Genomic DNA, 21,421 nt, shown 5'->3' on the forward strand with positions numbered 1-21,421 from the left:
CCGCATTTGGGAGGGGGAGAAGGGGTTACCCACTCCTTCCCTGATCATCCCCCTCCCCCTCTGCTACCTCTAGGTCTGTAGTCTGTATCTTTAGAGTCAGGTGACACCCATAAGCCATAGACTGACATCCCCAGCTCGCCTGGAGCTCAGGAAGGAGACTTCTGTGGCCAGGAGAAGGTCATCTTGTCCACTCCCCACACCAGAATGAGCTCTGTCTATGCTGTCTGTACCCAGAAGATGATGGCTTTAGAGTTTGTAGGGACAGAGAATCCATGAGTTCTCCAGGCCCCTCATTCTAGTATTTGTCACAGATGTGGATTTCTTGTTTGAATCACTGATGTTGCAGTTTTTGCTCATTTCTTACTAAGCTTAAGAAATTGGGATTCTCCCCCACACAGTTTGAAGAGCTAATCTACCCAGAGCCAGCTCTTGGAGGGTCCTTGGAGCGCCTGCGGTCCGCTTAGCCCGAACAAGAAGAGCACTGCTGCCCTCTGGTGGCCAGTTAGCAGAGGATCAAGGAGCCACCCGGGAGGGGGCGTTCCCCTCGGCTGTCTGCAGGGGCAGCCGCTTTGAGTGCTCAGGTAAGTGAATGTCCTTTCACTCTTCCTGGAACACAGTAAGCTTATCCTGGGCTTGGGGCCTGGCCCTTGCTACTCTCTCTCCCTGGAATGTTCTTCCAGATCTGAGGTGGCAGCCCGTTGCTCATTCTCTAGCCCTCAGGCCAAATGTTACCTGCAGCAGCCAACCCCAGCCCCTGCCCTCCCTGTCTTGTTTCACTTTGTTCAGGCACTTTCTTGCTATTTGAAAATATTCGTGTAAATTCTGTGTCTGTTCTTCTCTCCCTAAACATAATGCAGGGGCTAGGGAAACAGGGTCCTTGTCTGTTTCGTTTGTCACTGGACCTCAGTACTTCATATGTAGTAGTACTCGGAAATACTTGTTGAAGGAATAAATAAATGCATGTCAACAAAAATAACTGAGATTTATGCAGAGTTTCTGGTCTTCAAATCACACTCTGGTGTGGGCAGGGCATATGCCACCCCGTTTGTTAGATTTATGGGCGTGGCCTGAGCGAGGAGGACCTAGCCAGGCCCTGGTGGCTTTTCCTGGACTCCCGAGTCCTTGCTCTGGAGGGCAGAAGGCTGTTCCGGGGCCGGACCCTCACTTCCTGGCCCCGATTACCGAGGGAGGCTGGGCTGTGCCCTAGTCCAGAGCTGTGCTGAGGCTCTGCGGGTGCGCGGTGGCATGGGCCAGGAAGGCCAGTGCACAGTGTTGCAGAGGCAGTGGCCTGTCTGTCTGCAGAGATGAGTGTTCCAGAGCAGGAGTGTGCTTGGGGAGGGAGGGTGGCAGGAGAGCTGCCAGTGAAGGAATTGTGCGTGCTCCAGGCCAGAATTCAACTGTAACATTCTGAGTTCATCAGGACCCCTGAGGACGCAGCCCCTGGCTCACTGCACTCAGCCCCAGGGAGGGGCTGCCCTCTGATTCTGAGCCCAGCAGGGACACGAGGGGATCAGGGCTCTGCCATGGGGCCTGGGCTGCCTGGCCAAGCCTGGGCAGGTGGTGGGGCTGGTGGGAGCCCAGGAGGAGCAGGCCCAGGCAGGCTGTGTCTCTGGCTGCGCTGAGAGGGAGTCTGGAAGGTTAGCAGCATCTGCTCCTGGACTGGTCTTCTGGTGAGAGCTTGATGGAGTCTGTGAGGTAATTCTCCAGGATGTTCCGATACTGGGGAAGGGAAAGAGAAGTCAGCACCCACACCTGAGAGGCAAGGAGCACCACCTGCCCTCTGTCTCTTAAGGCTGAGGGTGCTTGGGCGTTTGTAGCCTCCCCATTGTGCTGCTGGGTAACAGGCCCAGAGCGGGAAGACACTGATCTCCTCACCTTTTTCCTTCCTTCCCTCCTCCAGTATCTTCCAGGCACACAGAGTAGTTGGGTGGCTGGGTCAGGGACCCAGGTCTCCTGACCCCTAACCAGGTCCCATAACTTTCCATTCTCCAGAGGGGATAACTGAGGTGACGTTTGACCTCAACAGAGATGGGACCTCTCCCCACAAACATCCCGACACCTCAACCTTCTCTCACCGTGCCCACCTCTCGATGTGCCCACCCTCCTGTCCCTCCTGTTCTTGCCGTGTCCAGAGAGGCCTCCCTAAGCAGGCTCAATGTTTCTACTGGGCCTTTTGCCTGTCTGCCCACCCTCCCCAACTCTCCCTCCCAACAGGTCCAGAGGAAGCCCCTTCTAAGTCTGATGAGCTTCTCCCCACGCAGCTGACCACTTTTCACCTAGGATGCCCCCACCTGGCTCAGGAGCAAGGGTGGGGCGTGGGGAGGGCTTCCTCGGGGAGGTGGGTCTACGTGCCAAAGGGTCTCCTCTTAAACAGGTACCATCCCTTCACTCTGCCACCGCCCTTGTGGCCACTGAGCTCGCTGAGTTCATGCTCCTCCCACAGCTGGTGTGTGCGTGAGAGTGTGAGCACACAAGCACTCTGTGTGTTCGTGTGGACCGAGAAGGGCAGGGCCTCCTGGGTGGGAGGCAATGCAGGGCTGCGGGTCTGTCTCCAGGGCCCCTCTCCGAGGGAACAACTCCCAGGGCTCGGATTTTCTTCGTTTCCACGGCTCCCAGGCTCTGGCTGGGCCCCCCCGCTGGCGAGTGTTGACCGAGGCCTAAAGCCCAGGCCTCCGGCTCCAGGAGGTGGTGTGGGGTCCACCTACTGTACCCGACGGTGGTGACCCCACGGCACACGAGAAGGACCCTGATGCCCGGGCACTGGCTGCCATCCTCAGACTGAGCCGTGGTCTGGCCTGGTAGCACAAAGCTGTGGCACCGGCCCGGGAGCCGGCCCTGCTTCACACAGTTTGTTCATGGAGAGCCCCTGCGGCTCACCTCCCTGAGAGTGCCTCGGGGACAGCCACCCTCAGCCAGCTCAGATGATGGGCCTGAGGATCCCTCCACAAACTCTTTTGTGTTATTAGAATTTTATTTGTAATGTGTTATACATATGGAATATATAAATGTAAATATGTATATTAACAGGCAGGATTAGTATTGGGAATGGGGAAGTCTCCCTAAAGCCTGTCCCTCTGGGATGCCCCCACATCTCAGACCAACCATCAGCCTCCCCGTCCCTGGAAGAGTCCCAGCCCCTCCGTGCGGACCCCACTGGGGTGCCCCGCGCAGCCCCAGCTCTCACGCTGCGGGAGCACAGTCCTGCCTTGAGATGTGTGAGGAGAGAGAACAGGCCGGGGTCTCCTTCTCCCCAGCACCACTTGGGCCTGGGCTGGGGGCTCTGGCCCACACAGCCCCAGGCATTGCCCAGTCTTCCAAGTGCTGCTCTGCTGTGGGCAGGACCCGCTCACTCCACTGAGCTAACTGTCCTTGAAATCCTGACCTTTCTGGACCTGCAGCGAGGGGCAGGGAGGAGCAAAATGTTACTCTGTAGGTCCCTTTGTACCTTGGGTGATCCATTGCTCTTAGCAAGACAGGCTTTGAACAGAGGCTCTTATTGTGGCACCTTCCTGGTCCCTCTGTCACCAGGAAAGCTGAGGAGACCTTGGCTGGGATCGGGGATTTTTAAAATCGGGACTTTTGGACCCACCTGCAGGGCCTGCTGTGACCCACCCTCACATCCACGCAAGGCCCAGCCGGGACCCCAGTGCCCCCCATGCGGCCGCTGCCCGTGCCGCCAGCCCTGGGGACGGAGACCGGGAGAGCCCCGAGAGGCTGTGGCTGTCTGAGCTGTCTGAGCTCCGTGGCCCTTTATTCTGGAACAAACGAATGCCACCGCCGCCTCGGGAAGGTGTGAGACGCTCCCTCACGCACCACCCTGGCAAAGCCGGACGTTCCGCTCTGCTCTTCTCACCCAGTAACAGCCACACACTCCCAGGCGCAAGTCCCCCTGAGCGCTTCCCGTTGATGACGTCATCTCAGCGATGAAGGCGTGGTCCCGCTCCTCGGACTTCCTGTAGAGCTCCCAGGTAACCGGCCTGCGGTGATTAGGTTTTCTGTGTGATTTCTCCAGCCCTGATCGTCTTGGCAAGCATGTGCATCTCGCCGCAAGGTCAGGAGTAGTGTCCAAATGCAGGTGCCACTTCAGGGGCTGTGGGTGTGGGCGTCTGTCCCTCTGAGCCCAGTCGCCTCCATGGACCCGCCTTCAGACCCTGTGTCCTGAGGATCTCGTGGAGGCCCTGCAGGTGCAGGGAGCGCACTGCCTCCCCTCCCCCCCCCACCCCCAAGCACAGCAGTTTAGTCTTTCTCCAGTGGGACGGAGGGATCCGGGCTTTCCCGCTGCAGCTCACGCAAGCCCCTGGAGCCAGGCCCGCCCTGCCCAGCGGGGATGGTGTTGCCAGCTTGGTGGAAGCAAAACCCGTCATTCCACACCCCCAAAGCAGGGGGGTGTCCCTTCTTTGATTATGAGGGTATTCTGAATCACATTTCGGAGTAAATACCCTAATCCTTGATAGTGGCCAGCATGTGACAGTGAAGTAACTTCCTACCTTCTTTTCCAAAGGTTAACCGAGTACCTGTTCTGAAGGTGCTCTACTTTCAAACCGCTCTTTCCGTCCAGGGCTCACTGCAGGACTAGACACTTCGAGGGACCTCAAGGACCCTGGAATGCCCCGTGCTCCACTGGATGGAATTGCCCCTGCCCTCATGATGCTCCTGCTTTCCCCGTCTCCTCCGTCTCGGTCCAGAGCATCCCCAATCAATTGTCCCCACGCTTGCCAACCCACACAGCTCCTGACTCCTCTCCTGCATTCTCCCACCACCAAGCCCTGACATGACCACCTGTCCTCGCTGTGTCCATCCTCTCGGGCCTGGATGGTCTCAGTGCCTCCTCAACTGCCCACAGAGCCCGCCCCTCTGCAGCACGAAGAGCCCCTGCTGAAAACCCTTGTATATAGCTCTTGTTTACAAATAGCTACTTTTTATTTAATGCCTTCTCTCTGCTGCGGAAGTATTTCATTTAGCCCCTGCCACCTCCCCACAGGGAAGACGTTGTTATTTGTACTTTGACGGGAGGAAAGCGGTGCCCTGGGGAAGCTGCATGCCTTGCTCAGGGTCACAGGGAGGGAGAGGCAGAGCCAGGATTTAAAGCCAAGTCTGCCCTGCTGCAGAGCCCAGCTCCTGCGCCCCAGGCAGGGGCTCTCCCCCTCCTCCAGCAGCACCTCCCACACCTCCCTCTGAAAACACTCCCCCGGTATGAGTGCACACACAGCCTCCCTGGGAAGGAGCAGGATGGTCCTCGGAGGAAACGTCTTTGAAAACGCTTGTCTGACCTTGAAACAGAGATTTGCAAACTCCAGCTTCACCTCGCACATCCAGTGAGTTTTACGTGCTCTGCCCCAGTAGGTATGTTTGTTCAAATGTGAAGATGAGCCTCCTCCACATCTCTGAGTCATGCAGGCATTGTACAAAGACTGCCCTGTTGGGCCTTGAGGCCTGGGTGAGCCCCCCACTCCCCCCGCACCGCTGCCCCTGTGCACTGGGCCCTGCCAGCACTCGGGGAAGCACGGCCCTCCGCCTCTGGCTTTGGAAGAGCACAGAGCACAAATCTCTGTTGGGGTCACTAGGCCTTTGGGATCTGGTGCCGTTGACCTTGTGGACTTCATTACTCACCATGATCTCATACCCCACTTCCTTCCACACCGCGTTTCTTTCTCTTACAGGAGGAACCCACAGTGGGCTCCTGCCTAGGCCCCTGGACACGCCCTTCTCCCCCCTTCTGCCACTCCTGCTCGCACCTGCACTGGCCCACCACGTCTGCCCGCAACCTGTGAATCGCCTTTCAACAGCCAGCTCACACGCCACTCCTCTGGCAGGCACCCTCTCCCACCCTCGCCACCAGCGAGAATTTCCTCAATTCAAAGTCATTGCTGCAATGACCTTCTCCCCTTTTCTAAGAAGCCCACCTTGATTAAATGCAGCAGAATAATGAAACAAGCTGAGCCCTTCCCCATGCTAGTCTCTCATGGGCCCTCCTCCCCGTTTCCAATGTCCACATCAGAATGGCATTAGAACCTCGCTGCTGCTTCCAGGCCGCCTTCCCTGATCTTCCTCTGCGATTCCCTACCCCCCACCCACAGTGCGGACTGCGTGCCTTTCCTCTGGCGTCCTGCCACCGCCCGCCGAGTCCTTCCCTGCCTTGCAGCACCTGTTCTGAAACCACTCACGTGCCTGCCTGTCTCCCCATGAGGGCGAGGGGCCCCGGTCCCCGCGCGGTGCTCCGCACACGCGATGCCCTGACACGTGCTTGTTGACGATCGCACCTGGGTCTATGTCCATCCGTCTTTTGATGGGAACACGCCAGCAGCCCCTGCAGGCTTGACATGCTGCTGAACAAACACCTGGCACCCGGGGCTTCCCTCCCGCCGAGGAGGATCGAACTAGGCTCCTCTCAGGCCCTTACCAGCCAGAATCTCCAAGGGTGGGCTACAGAACACTATTACTATTACTATTATTATTATCATCATTTTTAGAAACTGCACAAATGATTTTGACGTCAGCGAGGTGGAGGGACTGCTGACTGTGCACTTTCAAGTCACTTTGTCCCTCTGGCCCCTGTGCCCAGAGCTGGAGTCCCGCTGAGCCCTGCAGCGACTTATGGATTGAGACCCCGAGCAGGCCCCTGCCGCCCCCATGCCCGTCTGTGCCCAGTGCTCCTTTCTGCCAGCTCCCGAGACCCCCTCCCCCCACCCCCCCCGGCCCCCGGGGCAGCCTGCCTTGCGCTGCTCCACAGCCACTCACCCTCGACAGAGCTCGGCCGGCCAGCATCTCAAAGGCTTGCACCACGTTGATGTCATTCTTGGCACTGACTTCAAAGTAGGGAATGTTCTTCTCTTTACACCAGCCCTGGGCCACCTCCTGTGGCACCTGAGTGAAAGGGGGAAAAGACCACTGTCCCTGCGTCGTCATCCCCACCATCCCCACCGTCAGCAGTCCCCACCGTCAGCAGTCCCCACCGTCTCCACCGCCACTCCCATTTCTTGGGAACCGCCCACGTGTCCGTAACTTTACACATGTTATTCCTCAACATAAGTTTACGAGGCGGCTGTTGTTACTTCATTTTCCAGATGAGGAAACTGAGGAGAACAGAAGACTTTGCTCAGAGTGTGTGGCGCTGAGCAGGATTCGAACACCAGCTTGGCTGAACTAGAGTCCATGCACTGTGCTGCCTGCACTGGGGTGTTCTCCCTGCTATTGGCTCCTTCTGCAGCCCCTTCCAAAGGAGACGGGCTTGACAGACACTAGCCAGCTCCCCCTGAGCTGGCTGAGCAGGCCCATGCCCAGGAGGCCTGTTGCTGGGCAGGGACTCAGGTCCCTGCTAACCCTGTATGCCCAGGATAGAGTCCTAGGAACAGTTGATAAGCTCCTACTGTGGGCCAGGCACTCTGTTAGCTGTCTTGTCATATTCATTTATACAACCCTCAGTAACCCAGCGAGATGGGTCTTATTAGCTCCACTTTATAGATAAGAACACTGAGGCTCAGAGAGGTGCAGTGACTTGCTTCAGACCACACAGCTGAGAAGGGCAGAATCTGCATGGAGCCCAAACTCGTGCTCCCACGGCAGCTAAGCTGCCCTGTGCAGGACACTGCACGAGAACTGGGCTGCTTTTCTGCCTCCCCCACTGGGCTGCAGGCCCCTTGAGTTTAGGGTCGGGGTCTCTTTAGCTCTCAGCCTGGCGCCACAAGCCACGCAGTGCAGGCTGAATGAGCACGTCACTACCCACGTGCAAATGGCTGATCACAGTTAGGGGATGTTAGACTGCAAAATGTTCCGGCAGCACTGCAGGTTACTTCCAAAGACAACTGCTAACACGGAGTTTAATGGCTAATTACTTCAGAGACCAGAAAAATGACCATACATTGAACATCTGTACCTGGGACTTTATAACCATTTCATTTTATTGAAGGGAGCCAAGGTTTTTCTCATGGAGAAGAGACCATTCCGCCCAACTCCCAGGACATAGCGCAGACGCTACCCCTCCTTGACTTGTCTCCCTGCTCCTACAGGCTCTGGGAATGTATCTTATTGAGATGAAAGGCACTGTTACTGTCCCTTATCTCTTTGGTCTTTGCTTTCCTGGTTGCAGGAGTGGCCCAGGGCTCATGGCATTGCCCTGGCATTATGAAGCTTACCACCCAGTGCTGGCGGGCAGAGACCGGGGGCGGCTAAGCAGCCAGCCTGTCCTTTGGGGACCCCAACGACACCTCCACCTCCCATACCCAGGCCAGGTGCAGTCACTCTCCCAGTTGCTGCTGAGTCTGAGCAAAGCAGGGAGAAACCCCAGGCCCTGGTCTTGGCCTCTGATCTCTAAGATCTTCCTGCCTTTGGGGATAGGGTTCCCAGAATCTTGGCCATCAGTATTCCCTTTCGAGGAGCACAGACACTGAAGACCTGGTGAGTCACCGAGAAGCCCCACAGCTTGGGGAAAATCCTGAACTATGTGTGAGAGAAGAATCAAGGCTGGCCGGGCTATTGATCACTATCATCCTCACTAGTAACATGCAAATAAATGCTCATTGGAAATTAACATGTTATACCTGGATGCCATTTTAGAAACACAAAGGGCTTTGTATCTTTTTAAAAAATAATGTTTCAATTACAGTGGACATACAATATTATAGGCTTTGTATCTTTTAAAGTCCTTGAGGGCAAGCACTGGACTTAGGCTTCTGACTGCTCCTTCCTTCTTTAAATCCCACCCACCTGCCGAGCCCCCACCCCCACCAGGTGACGAAGGCTTTCCTGGGCACATCAGTGGCGCCCAGGAGCTGCAGTAGAAATTGACCTGCAGTGCAGTGAAGTCAAGTGCCTCTTCTCCAGTAGGCAGGGAGATTCTTCAGGTTCAATGGTGCAAGAGGCAGAAGCCAGGATTGGTGCCCAAGGCCAGCCAGCAACAGAGCTAGGAAGACAAGTTTGCAACTATAGCTGGCTGATCTCAGCTGTCCCTGCTCTCCTGCTGGACAGTGACTGGGTTATGGCAGATATTTTATTTCCTTGTCTTTATTCTTTCTCTGTTCTGTTTACATGCAATGATTAAATACACAACTACAAAATACCATGTTGGAGATGATGTTGCCAATTAACATACTTTTTTATTCCTATCACCTCTCTTACTGACCCTCAGAAAGCTGGCCTGGGAAGGAAACAGCCCAGACAGTGATTTTCATGTCCCTCTTCCATTTCCAGTTTTAAAATCATCCTTTCTTTTATTTATAAAATTACAGGTATTTATAACTTGGGCTCTAACTGTGGAAATAAGCTCAGGGTGCGATATTTGGGGACATGGTAAGTATGAAAATTTTGCAAGTGTTACTTCTATTAATTTTGGTTTTGGCTGACAATATCCTACCAACATTTTACTTCTCCTGTGAAGCAAATCACCAAGCAGAACATTTGGTGGTTCAGCAAAGTTTTGATAAGATTAGTCCAGTTTATATAATTTAATTTATGATGCTTTTCCATCTCATACACACTTCAAGTTATTAATCAGATGCATTAAAATTAATGTGTCAAATGCATTTTAAACCACTACAAGAAACAAAGAATATTTCCAGAAAGCATAGTCCCAACCTTATGACTCAGTGGGAAGTCAGCATTGCCTCCCTGAGCTTAGAGCCGAGAACCCACATGCTAGGAAGAGAGTTGTCTGCAGCACAGAGGCTGGCAGAGCTGTTCTTTTAAACAGACGGATGTTTTTCACTCTATGACCTTCTGCAGGGAGAGTGGGGATTTTAAAAAACGTAGGTCAATAATGTCTTTAAAACCATTCTGGCAATACACATTTTTATTGTGGTAAAATATACCCACACATAGACGTACCATTTTAGCTGTGTGTAAGTGCACAGTCGAAGGCCTTAAGTGTGCAGTCACACTGTGGTGCGACCCCCACCCCATCCATCTCCAGAACCTTCTCTTCATCGCAACGCTTAGCAATAGAGTTTTCCATGCTTATTTTCTTCTTATTGAGTAGAAGAAGTTCCCGTGTTTCCCCAGCCTGTGCCTTGACGGTAACAAGGAGGATGACAATCGCTCCCGTGTGTGAATCTCGCCACATGCTTTACCAGCGTCGTTTCCTTACTTGTCACACAATTTCACGGAATCTGTGTGTGGCCTCCGTCGCCCAGATGAAGAGGCTGGAACTGGCTAAGGGCACATGTCCCGGAGACGGGATCAGGCTTGCCTGGGGCTGTGCTGCTTCTTTCTAGCCTTTACCTCCCTCTCTCTGCAGAAAAAGGCCTGTGCCTCCACCCAAGCTTGGACTGGACCCCTCCACCCCTTCGAGGCGTCACCCCTGCTTCCCCTCCTGCTGACACTCCTCGTTTGACGAACTCTTGCAGCCTGGCGAGGCTTCTGCTCCACCTCTCCTTGTAGCCTCCACCCCTTCAACAGACATCGCTGCTGTGCTTCAGCCTCTTCTTTCCAGGGGCAGACCCAGGCCCTCTGCGAAAAATGCTAAATACAGTCTCCTATTCCGTGACTGCAGTCTCCTTTCCCTTCCACCCCGTCGCCCCCTCGTTCTTTCTGCCCTGCTCCTCCACCTCTGCCGGCCCAGTGCTCCACCCTTCGACCCTCTTCTTGTTGCCCTTCTTTCCTTCATGGTTCCTCAGTGCCCTGACAGCCCTGTCTTCAGCTACACCTGCCTGGAGAAGTCTTAGTCCCAGGTTCCTCGTTCCTGGCTGTAACCCCACACTGGGCTGCTGAAGGAAAACGCAGCAAAGACTCCCCCTCAGACTCCTGGTGTCCTCCTTCAGCTAAGCCCTGAGTGTCACCTGTTAGTTCTTGTCTTTGTCCTCGATTTGCTTCTCCACCCCTTCCTCTCCAGAGCCACTGGCAAAGCTTCACCATTGTTCCTGAGACTCCTGCTTAGTTCCTGCTCAAGAAGCTGGTGCCTCTTATTTCACTGAGAAAAGGTCAGACTCGGCCTTGAACTCCCTCAGCTTCCCACCCTACGATCTCCAGGGGAACGAAGCAGGATGTTAAAATGGAAGTTCCGGCCAGAGGCAGAATAATCTGATGGATGTCAGATATAAGGTGGGCTGGGAGACAGACTGTCCCTGGACCTTGTATATTTCCACAAGTTCATGACCAGGAATCTGTTGGATGACTCCCAAACCCACAGCATGGACATTAAAAGATCAACAAGAAGGATTAGAATGGATTACTTTGGAGAGAGTTGTATGCAGGCGCACTCCCCGCAAGAGGGAGAACACGGGAAGCCTCATCTCCACCCAGAAAAGGGCTTCCAGGAGGCCACTTGGACAGCTTGACGTGCAACCCCTGGAGTTCGGTAGCTGCAGTGGACCTGCATCTGACCTGCACCTGAGGGATGTGATGCAATGGGCACATCGCGTCATTTCTCATTCGTAGCCGGCGATGAAAAGAGCTCTGCTTGATGCCACTGTGCAAAACACCCACACACAGCGGGATCACCACAGCCATGGGACGGATAAGCCACCCAGTGGTTAGTCAGAGGATCCAGAACATGCTTTAGCTCATAAAAAAATATATGTGTGCTGCTTTCTTGGAAAGTTTGTAGACTCAAGTATTTATAACTACAGACCCATTACCTGACCCTGGCTAGAAATACTGTCCTGCCGGTCAGTTCAAATTCTACCTGCCTACCTCTGATGCCCTAGTTCTTCTGCTCCCTGCCTCCAGACAAAATTACCTTTAGTTCTCAGCTTGTATCAGGCTGTTTCCTTCCCTTGCTCGTGCTGTTTCATTAGCCTGGATGCCGCCCACTCTAGGAAGCCCTTTCTAGATTCTGGGTGTCAGCGGATGTACTTTCACTGTGGTCTCCGACTTTCCAAGGTCTACTTCTATCATGGCAATATCATCCCAATATTTACAATATTGTGTCACAATTGCCTTTTAAAGTGTCCCTATCCATTACTAGACTGAGAAATGTTTAGGGTAAGGACTGTGTATGGTGCAGCTCTGAATGTGTGGGGCCTAACACAGTGTCTGGCATAGCTGATGCTCACAGAATGATTGGCGAATGAATGAATGAATAAATGAATGAAATGTACCTGCCGGTCTTCCAGATCAATCTTGTTCCCCAGCACCACCATGGGATAGGACTGCTCCACCGGAATGATTTTGGCCAGAACATCACCCCGCCAGGTATCCAGAGCTTCAAAGGACTCCAGATCAGTGACATCAAAAGCCAGGATGCAGCCATCGGAGCCTTTGTAGAACGTGGACACCATGGAGCGGAAGCGCTCCTGTCCGCCTGTGTCCCAGATCTGGAGGGGAAAAGAAGCCGTCCCGCGGGGCTGTGATGAGTGGCTAGAGGTCTGGCCTAACTGGATCACATCATGTCAAAGCTTCCTTTTCTGGGTGGGGCGCAGATGGGCAGACAACCCTGGCACAGGTGCGTGTGGTCTTTTCACACACAGGTATCTGGGCCCTGTCACCCGCGTGCATCTTGGCACTCACATTTAGCATCCAAGAGTACTTCAGCCACTGAGCTTTTGTCTTCCTCTGGGCCGTCAGGCCGGGCACTGTTGTTTCCGTCTGATGGATGTGGGCCTTGGGAGGGATTTGCCAAGGCCACTCTGCAAGTTTTCCAGGACCTGAGACTAGGAGTAAGACTTCCCAACTCCTGGATTTAGAGCTCATTCTTCTAGATTAAGAATCAGCAATTTTTTTTTTGTAAAGGTCCAGGTAATACATATTTTAGGCTTTGCAGACCATACTGTCTGTTGCAACTACTTCCAAAGTACCCATAGACCATAAATGGGCATGACTGTGTGCCAATAAAACTTTATTTACAAAAACAGGTGGTGGACCTGATTCGGTCCGTGAGCTGAAGTCTGCTGATATGTGTTCTAAATCATTCCAGCTCCTAATACACATTGCTGTGTGAATGGCCGTCCTAAGAAGGTGGGGTGTTTTCAGGTATGCATGTTGAGGAGAGAAAGGGAAAGCCGCTCACCTGTAGCTTCAGAGTTGTGTCATCCAACATGATAATCTTGGAGAGGATACTGGCCCCCAGCGTGGTCTGGTAGTCCTCATAAAACGTCTTATGCACATAGCGGTGGAGGAGGGAGGTCTTTCCTACACTAAGGAAAAAAGCCAGACACATGTAAACAAACACATACTGAACACGTATGCACATCCATACCATTATTAGAATCTTACCACGCCCCTCTGACTACTGTCTCTCCCTGAGATTGTGATCTAACATTTGTGGTCCAGGAATCACACTTTGAGTAGCGAGAGACTAGAATGGTTCCTAGAAGTAGGGACCAAAGTGAGCAGAGAGGTTTGAAGAGAGCTAGGTTCCCCAGAGCAATGGTCAGGCTTTCCCTGCATGTGGCAGCAGGTGGGAAGGCAGAGAGATGCTGAGGGGCTTGTTATTACAGAGCTTGGACCAGAAGCCAGCTGGCCGGCCCCCCCACCTCTTTTTCCTACTGAGCTCCCTCCCTTGGGTGAGATGCTCTCCCTAGAGCCACCTTGAACCAGAAAAGGACCCAATGGGAGGTGGAAACACATCCAGAAGGTCTCACTACCCTTGGCTAGGAACCTGCTCGCCAACCCCCAGACTCCAAGCTGAGCTTGACTTACCCCAGGGCTCCGATGATGATGAGCTTCAAATCCACCTTCTTCCGGGGATTCATGGAGGGGCTTCAAAACCTGTAGGGAAACAAAAGTCATCCACATGCTGGCCAGAGAGCCCCCTGTGGCTGTTGTCACTGAAGCTGGCCTCTACGTTCTCCTCCTATGTGTGCGGGTCACCACTCTAGGCAGAGGACTTGGGTGAGTTTGACTCATGGATGACTCAGCCACCCTTACACACCCTCCACCTCACTTCCTCTGGGGCTTCCCTAGTGCTGGAAGGGTGGTGACCCCACCAGACAGGTGCATCTCCCACCTTTCTACCAGCCCTGATCTTGGAGGCAGCCTGGAGTGCCAGGAAGGCTGGAGAGCACTGAACAGAGGCCTCGCAGACAGTCAAGCCTGGAGCCAGGGATGGAGGGCAGAGCGGGAAGAGCAGATGGAGGCAGGACAAGGGGTCCATTGTCAGGACTACCCAAGAGGCTTTGGATGGAAGCGTGCCCTTCCCCCGCCCGAGGTGTTGCTGTGATTGCAGAATCAAAGGCTCTTCTCTGAGGCAGCTGGTGGGGCTGTAATTGGTACATGTTTCTGGAAAGCTAATTGGCAGCAAGTAGTGAGAGTCTTAAACACGTTCCTGCCCTCCACTTACTAGGAATTTGTCTTAAGAAAATAATCCGAAATGCGGGTAAAGACTCTTGTTCAAGAATGTTCTTCAGGATTATTTACAAACAGCCAACACTAAAGAAGTGGTTAGCTGAGGCATGACACACAGTGACTGCGAAGCAGTCATTAAAATGCAGTTTCTGAGTGTATTTTAATAATGTGGGAAAGTGCTGCCACAGGAGCTAAATGAGAAACAGAAGGCAAGAAACTGCATATACAATACCACCCCAAACAGTAAAATGAGTTCCTACTTGGATAGCAAAACTTCTGGAAAAAATATTTTAAAAATTTAAATGTTTAATTTTGAATGGTGGGGAATTTATGATTTTAATTTTGTTCTCTATGCTTTTTAGTATGCTTCAGTTTTTTTTTACAGTAAACATGTCAACCATGCATTGTTCCTACAAGAGAAAAATAGACATTGTGCACATGTGTGCATAATTTATACATATAACTTATACATATATATTTATTCATTTTATTTTATTAACAAGATAAAGCCGAACTTTGCAGGGGACTGTGTTTGCCCGGCTCTTTGGGTCCCCCCTTCCATGCACGAATACATGCACGGTGTTCCCAGCTCCTGGGTCTTCCGTCCTTGGAGGCCCTGGGCGTCCTGAGGAAGCCTTAATCTGACTCTGCCCGACTCAAGCATCAAAAGTTGGCCAGTTTGGGTCTCCCCTGGTACTCGGAAATAACTCTAGACTGGCTATCGTAAGGCCCTGGAGGCTCCAGTTCTCCCTTGGCCACTGTGTGACCTTGGGCCAGTGACTTCCCCTCTCTGAGTCTTGGCTTTCCAACTAGAGAATGAGCCAGTGGGCCCCAAAGACTCAAGGTCTCTTCTGGTTGAAAAATGCTTTTTATCTGTTGGAGCTGTTACTCACTGGGCTACAAGAGTCTTGCCTGGGCGTGCCTGGTTAGTGCAGAGTCAAAATAGAAAACTCAAAAAGGCCCGGGACTGTTGGTGTCCCTCCATGAGCCATGCCATGGCTCAAAGGTAATTTGAGGTTCTGCCTAGAGCTGCTCGACCCAGCAGCCAGGGTCGGTGGCACTGGGCCTTCTACCTAGAGGGGTGGGTTAGCATGGTGGGCAACAGGTCTCCTCAGTGGTTCGAGCATTCGTTCAACAAGTGCCCGCATGCCTACTGTACGCAAAGCCCTGCACTAGGCACTGGAGGAGCACAGAGCAAGTAGGAATGCTCACCCTCCTGCCCGGGAGTCATCCGGGGAGAAAGGACAGGGGCTGAGTCATTACAGCAGAGAGAGAGTCAAGTGCCCCAACCGAGGCACAGAGAGAGTGCTGTGGGAGTTCAGGGAGGACAGAAGGCGGCAATTGAACTGGGCCCTGAAGAAATGAAACATGTGCTTGGGGACTGACATTCAGAGGGAGACAATGACCCTCCGAAAGGGAGTGACCTGGGAACAGCTGAGGGGAGAAAGTGGACGGTCTGCTTTGGGGATGGGTGAGGGGAAAATGTGGAGAGAGGGAAGCCTGGAGAGGGAGCAAGATTAAGAACAGACATGAATATCAGACCAAGGATCCTGTCCTTCCTTCCTTCCTTCCTTCCTTCCTTCCTTCCTTCCTTCTTTCCTTCCTTCCTTCCTTCCTTCCACATTTCCTATGCTCCTCCTTCCTGTAAGGAAGAGAACTCAGGGTATTAACTGGGGCTGGCATTTCAGGATGAGTGTCGCTGCCTACAGCGAAACCAGCCAAGGGAGAAGTGACTCAGAGCCCCTGCAAGGCACGGGCCTCTCAGCATCAGTTACTACTCTGGAAGGGGAGGAGCTATGTGGGTTCCCTCCTAAAAGCTCAGGTACAACGTGCTTAGCTCCAAAGCCAATACCGTGACTTGGAAAGGGAGCCTGAACAAAAGGGAGGCAGGGCAGGGGGAAGTGGGAAAGAAACCTGTAGGGGCTGCAGTGCTTCTTCTGTAGAACTTAGGGAATCCCTCCCAAAGCCCTAAGCAATGCTTACAACGGAGGCTCAGAGAAGCTAAGACCCTAGTTACTCATCCAGGGTCGCACAGCAGATGGACAGGCTGCGCCAGGTTGGCTCCCCTCCTCTTGAGCTCGAACTCATAGAGTCCGTGTGCACAGGATGCAGGGCGCTGGGCTCAGGTTTGGTGAGTCTAACCAAACGCTAGTAGAGCTGGAGGAGATGGAGAGAAGGGCAGCCGAAGTGCCAGAGCTGCAGCGCGGATGGGAGGGAACAGGCGCCGCGGGGCTGGGCGGGCGGTGTGAGGACTGATGCTGTGACGGGGCCAGGCCGCCGGGAGACGCGGCTCCCGCGAGAAGCTAACATTTGTTTCCTGGAACCATGAGGGGATTTTGTGAATATGCAGATAAACAATATGTATACTATTTTGAGGTTAAATGAATTAATGCATTATTATACTACATTTATACCATGTGATATATTATTATAATACATTTAGTGGTACCAGTTCAGGGCTCAACAAATGGTAGCTGTTTTGTGACTATTAGCACGTAAAAAATAGCTTGTGGGATTGACACTCTTATTGGCCTCCCTCTTTTACTGCTGAAGAAACAGATGTTAAGGAAAGTTAGGTTGCTCATCTGTGAAGGCACAGCCCATACACGGCAGAGCTTGGATTCAGAACTGGGATGAACCCAGGTCTAACTGCAGAGACCACTCTCTAGCTGCGAGGTTGACTGCCTGCTGCGAACCCAGCCCCAGCCTGAGGAAGGATCGATCACTCGATCACTCGCCTGGCCCTGGGGGCCTGTCAGGGGGAGCTGGGGGCTGGGGGCGTGGCTTGACTCGGTGCCTCGGAGCTGGTGTGCCTCTGGAGGGAAAACGTGGTACCACAGAGGATCAGTCTCCGCATGTGCAAAGCAGTCTACAGATAGTCAAAGACAAAACACAACACAAAAGTGGGCAAAGAATTTGAACCAAACCTGCAGAAGTCTTATAAATGATTAGTAGTAAGCTTTGGAAAGGTAACTCAACCTTACCAATTTTTAAGAACATGCAAATTTAAAAATATCACTCTTTTTCATCCACCAGATTGGCAAAAAAGTTAAAAGATCAGTAATAATGTTTAGAGTTGGCAAGTGTATAGGGGTAACGCTCTTGTGTATTGTTGATAGAGTGTGAATTGTCACAGTCCTCCCTGGAGGGCAATTTGACAATGTCAAAACTCAGTATGTGCACACTTAGCTTCTAATCCTAGGAATTTATCCCACAGAAACACATGCGTACTCACACACATACTTGTGCAAAGATGATTGCTGAACAGCACTGCTGTAACCTAAATGTCCACCAAGAAGGCACCCTTAACATAAATTATAATCCATTCATACTCTCAGTGAGATGAAGTAATGAAACAGGAAGATATGATGATGATTAAGTAAAAAAAGAACATTTTGTGTAGTATGATCCCAGTAACATAAAAATGAACAACACCCTTATATGTGTGACTATATGTTTAATATTATATTTATGCTTGCCCTGTAAATGCACGGGAAGCTAAGGATAGATACACACTAAATGATTACTAGGAGGTGGAGAAGGGTGGATTAAAGCCTATGTCTTATATTAAAATTAGTTACACAAGCCTAAGTTGTTGTAATTGAAAATATCAAAAAAAGGGACAGTATTTCTTTAAAAAGAGCAATGGATGGATGGAAATCCAAAGTCACCTAGGGGTGACTTCCTGACAGGACCAATCACTCGGGGCCTGGGCGGGGGAGGAGGCTGCCTGGTCCCACGGAGTGATCATGGGTTTTCGAGTCAGAGTGCTCACTCCATGGCTATACATCTGCGACTGTGGCTTACTTAACCCGGTGATTCTGTTCCCTCGTGGGTAGATGGAATCACTCCTGCCTGTGGCTTATTCTGCAGGGTTGCATGTGTCATGCTCTTGGAGCAGAACTGGCCCCCCAAATTGGGGATGACCCTGATAAATGGTTAACAACTGGGGGGTGAGGGGGAGACAGATCGCAGTGCCTGCCACTTTCTGTGGTGTAAATATTCCCTCCATGGCTGTGTCACACTCCCAGTGGAGACTGCTGCAGCACACTTTAGGAAGGGCACCCAGTCCAGTCTCCCACCCAGGGCCTGCTTGAGCCGTCTCTTCCATGTTTGTAGAAAGATGGAGCCAGACCTGCCTCCATAGGCCTGCCTCCCCACTAGGGGAGGCTTTTCCTTGGGGGAAACACAAAATGCTCAGTTCCATCCTAGCCCTTCCGAAGTTTAAGTCTTCTCTTTACATTTTACTTGAGTCTTTTCTTCTTTAGATCCTTGTAACTCAACCTCAGCCCTTGTTGGGAACTGCCCTGCCTGGTATCAGAAGCTGCAACCCCTGCCGAGGCTAAGGCTGAGGGAGAGAGCGACCTTGGACCATAAGCCACTAAGGAGACAAAAGCTTATCTCCCTGGCAGGAGCACCGCTCCTACTCCTTTTACTTCACCCTGCCTGGCCCCCAGTGCTTGGTCGGTTAGCCAATGATGGGTAAGATTCCCCAAGGGGGGAACAACCTAAGACATGCATGATCATGTGGGAGGCCCCCACGGAAGGACTTTGGGGGCTACAGCAAAAGGGGGTGATGGACCCTCGCCCCTCGGCTTTGACATAGCCTGAGTCCTCATTGTCTGTGAGAAAATCTCCTTATCTCTTCATTGCCTTAGTTCCCTTGCTCCACCTAAGCCTGCAACAATGACTGGGTGGTGCCACCCTGTGCTGGAAAGGGCGGGTTCCCCGGGTGATCAGGCCTAAGAAAGAATATGTAAAATCCTGTGAAACCTGCTTTGTTTAGAATGCTCTCAGTTGAATGATAAGGGTCCGAGGAAGAAGTAAGTTTACTCCTCAAAGTTCTACAGCTCTTTGACCCTGACTCAAAATAGGCCCTCAGACTTCCTTGTTACCTATTGTTTGATCCTTACTTCCTGGCAATGAGTAATGAGCTTTACCTGAATTCTTATGCAAACGAACCCAATAAAAGCCTGCTCGGGTGGGAGAATGAGTCGCTCTCCCGTAGGGGCGCTCTCCCCTGGGGAGGGTGGCCATGGCGCTCCCCACTTGAGAGAGTGGCCACTCTGTCCCTATTTCCCCACAATATCTGGTTGTCTCTGTGTATGTTCTTCTCGTGTTTCGACGAGCCATCCTCAGCGTTCCGCGGTCACTGCCGGTCGGTGGCCGAGATAGGCCCCCCGCCCCCAGATTCTGGTCCCCTTTCCCTGATATACTAGGGAAAGCTGCCGCTGCAGATTGCCCGACCCCAGTCTCAGAAGGGCAGGAATTTGCTGAGGCTGTTATTTTAAATAGCCTGGTCCATGGGCCCAGGATAACTGGCAGCAACAAGAGGGTGACCGGGACTGTGGTGGTGGCAAGGGAGGGTGGCTGGTGGTTGGCCCCCAGCTGGGCTCAGTGAGGAGGTGCATGCAGATTTCAGATGGTGGCTTAACCTTGTGCCCTTGGGTGGACTTTGGCAAAGCTGTCCTTTTAAGCCTCCTCCCACCCATTCAGATCACTCAGTTGCTTCAAACCTGGGCATCTGCCTAGTGGCCAGGCTGAGTCATCACCCTTTATTGTTAAATAACAGTGAAAACCAGACTTGGAACACAGAGCCCTGCCTTCAGCCAGCTCAGGTCCACACAGGGCAGAGTCTCAGGCCACCGCTCTCCACTGCATGTGACTAACCCTTCTCCCCTTCTTGCCTGGCTATGCTTCTAAGCCTGGAACCCTGGCCCTGCCCATCTGCCAAAGCTATAGTGTAGCTCAGTCCCTGGGGAGTAAGAAAATAATAATAATATAATAACAATAAAAATAAACCCCTAGGGCTTGGGGCCAGTCGTACAAGAACTCTTGGCATTGCTGTGCTCTCACATTCCCACTCCCCTTCTCCTCCTCCCCCACTGGCCCCAACCAGGACCCGCGCACAACCTTCCACCCCGTTTGTGTTGAGTGAGGTGTCATTTCTGCTGACGAGGAGGAGGGAAGAGGGAGACCAGTGAGCAGGTGGAGATCAGCTCCGGTTTCAGGAGGCTTGGCACTCCTGTTAAGTTCTTTGGGAGTATTAGTCCCTGAATACTAATGTCCCAAAGGAGACTGGCATTGCCCAGAGGGCAGGACAGCGCCTCACACCACTCTGTATCCCTCCAAAGAGCCTGACCCATGCTGGAAATATTCATTCTTCAATAAATACTCATCCATCCACTTACCCATCCATCTCCATCCGTCCATTCATCCATCCATCCATCCATCCATCCATCTCCACTCATATACTCATTCATCATCCATTCATCTGTCCATCTATCCAGCACATGTACTATATGTCTACTATGCATTAGCACTATGTAGGTCTGAGGATACAGACAAGGAACTCTTTCCATGGGACTTGTGGAGGGTTGATCAGTGAGCCCAAGTAGATTATTTATATTAATACACAATGCCCAGCAATTATAGGGCGCTTTGTAATTTATAAAATGCTGTCATGCCCAGTGGATTCCTGAGGCAAGCTGGGACTAGAACCCAGGTCTGTCTGACTGCTGCTCGCCTAGCATTGCAGAGCTGTGCTAAGAGACGTACTTATGATTTAGAACAAAAGGAACATTTTCCTGCTCCAGGGTTTCCCCTTCCTGACAAGACCCTTTGGATGGCATGGTTCCATCCAGGAAGGTACCCTGTTGCTGTGCCTAGGGGACTCCTGGTGCTAGCAGGGCCAAGCCCTCTTGAAAGATTCTGGTTTCTGACTGTCCTTCCTCTGTGCCAGCAGCTGCATCGGCCGGTGCAGAAACCCGAGCTGGGCCCTAGTTGCCGGCGCTGGGCGGGGAGTCTTCTCTGCTTGGCTGGCTGCCATGCCTGGGAGTTCCTCCTGGGTGGGGGTCTTTGGACTGGATCTAAGCCCTCAGCTGCCATATTCTAAGCCTCATCCTTGCATCCCCTGCCTCCACTCCTCCTCACTAAAACACAAATGCCCCTGGGGGCTGCTGGGACAGACAGAAGAACAAAAAAAAAAAAAAAAAGAAGAAAACCAAAAAACTTCCAAGGCACTTACAGCTGTGTCTGCTTAGCATCGGCCTCCGGCCTCTGGGGTCAGGCAGGAGTTTTTTCTGAGTCTGGGGTGTCTCCTCTTGGATCAGCAGTCTCAGCCCGGTCAGAAGAAAATGGCTTTGGAAGCAAATAAGAGTTTGTTGAGGCCAAGCCACTTCCTTCTGAGTTTTCCTCCCCTCCCTCT

The 21,421-nt window shown here is 52.4% G+C and overlaps 1 protein-coding gene across 4 annotated transcripts; it reads right to left on the reverse strand.

The window, feature by feature from the left end:
* Positions 1 to 965: 965 nt before the first annotated feature.
* On the reverse strand, positions 966 to 21,421 carry RAB7B (RAB7B, member RAS oncogene family). Of its 4 annotated transcripts, none has more exons than XM_045841410.1 (6): positions 21,242 to 21,421; positions 13,570 to 13,638; positions 12,938 to 13,064; positions 12,030 to 12,245; positions 6,739 to 6,864; positions 966 to 1,719 (listed from the first exon to the last, which is right to left on the reverse strand). In XM_045841410.1, exons 2-6 carry the CDS (start codon positions 13,620 to 13,622, stop codon positions 1,639 to 1,641), a joined length of 603 nt encoding a protein of 200 aa, XP_045697366.1. In that variant the 5' UTR covers positions 13,623 to 13,638; positions 21,242 to 21,421; the 3' UTR covers positions 966 to 1,638. The 4 variants fall into 4 exon arrangements, with proteins under 4 accessions (XP_045697366.1, XP_045697367.1, XP_045697368.1 ...); XM_045841411.1 differs by lacking the exon at positions 966 to 1,719 and adding an exon at positions 2,953 to 3,977; XM_045841412.1 differs by lacking the exons at positions 966 to 1,719; positions 6,739 to 6,864 and adding an exon at positions 9,775 to 10,440 and having other exon boundaries at positions 12,938 to 13,059.

The sequence above is a fragment of the Phyllostomus hastatus genome, unplaced genomic scaffold (genome assembly GCF_019186645.2).
Source record: "Phyllostomus hastatus isolate PE091 unplaced genomic scaffold, TTU_PhHast_1.1 phas_contig_36, whole genome shotgun sequence".
Taxonomy (NCBI): domain Eukaryota; kingdom Metazoa; phylum Chordata; class Mammalia; order Chiroptera; family Phyllostomidae; genus Phyllostomus; species Phyllostomus hastatus.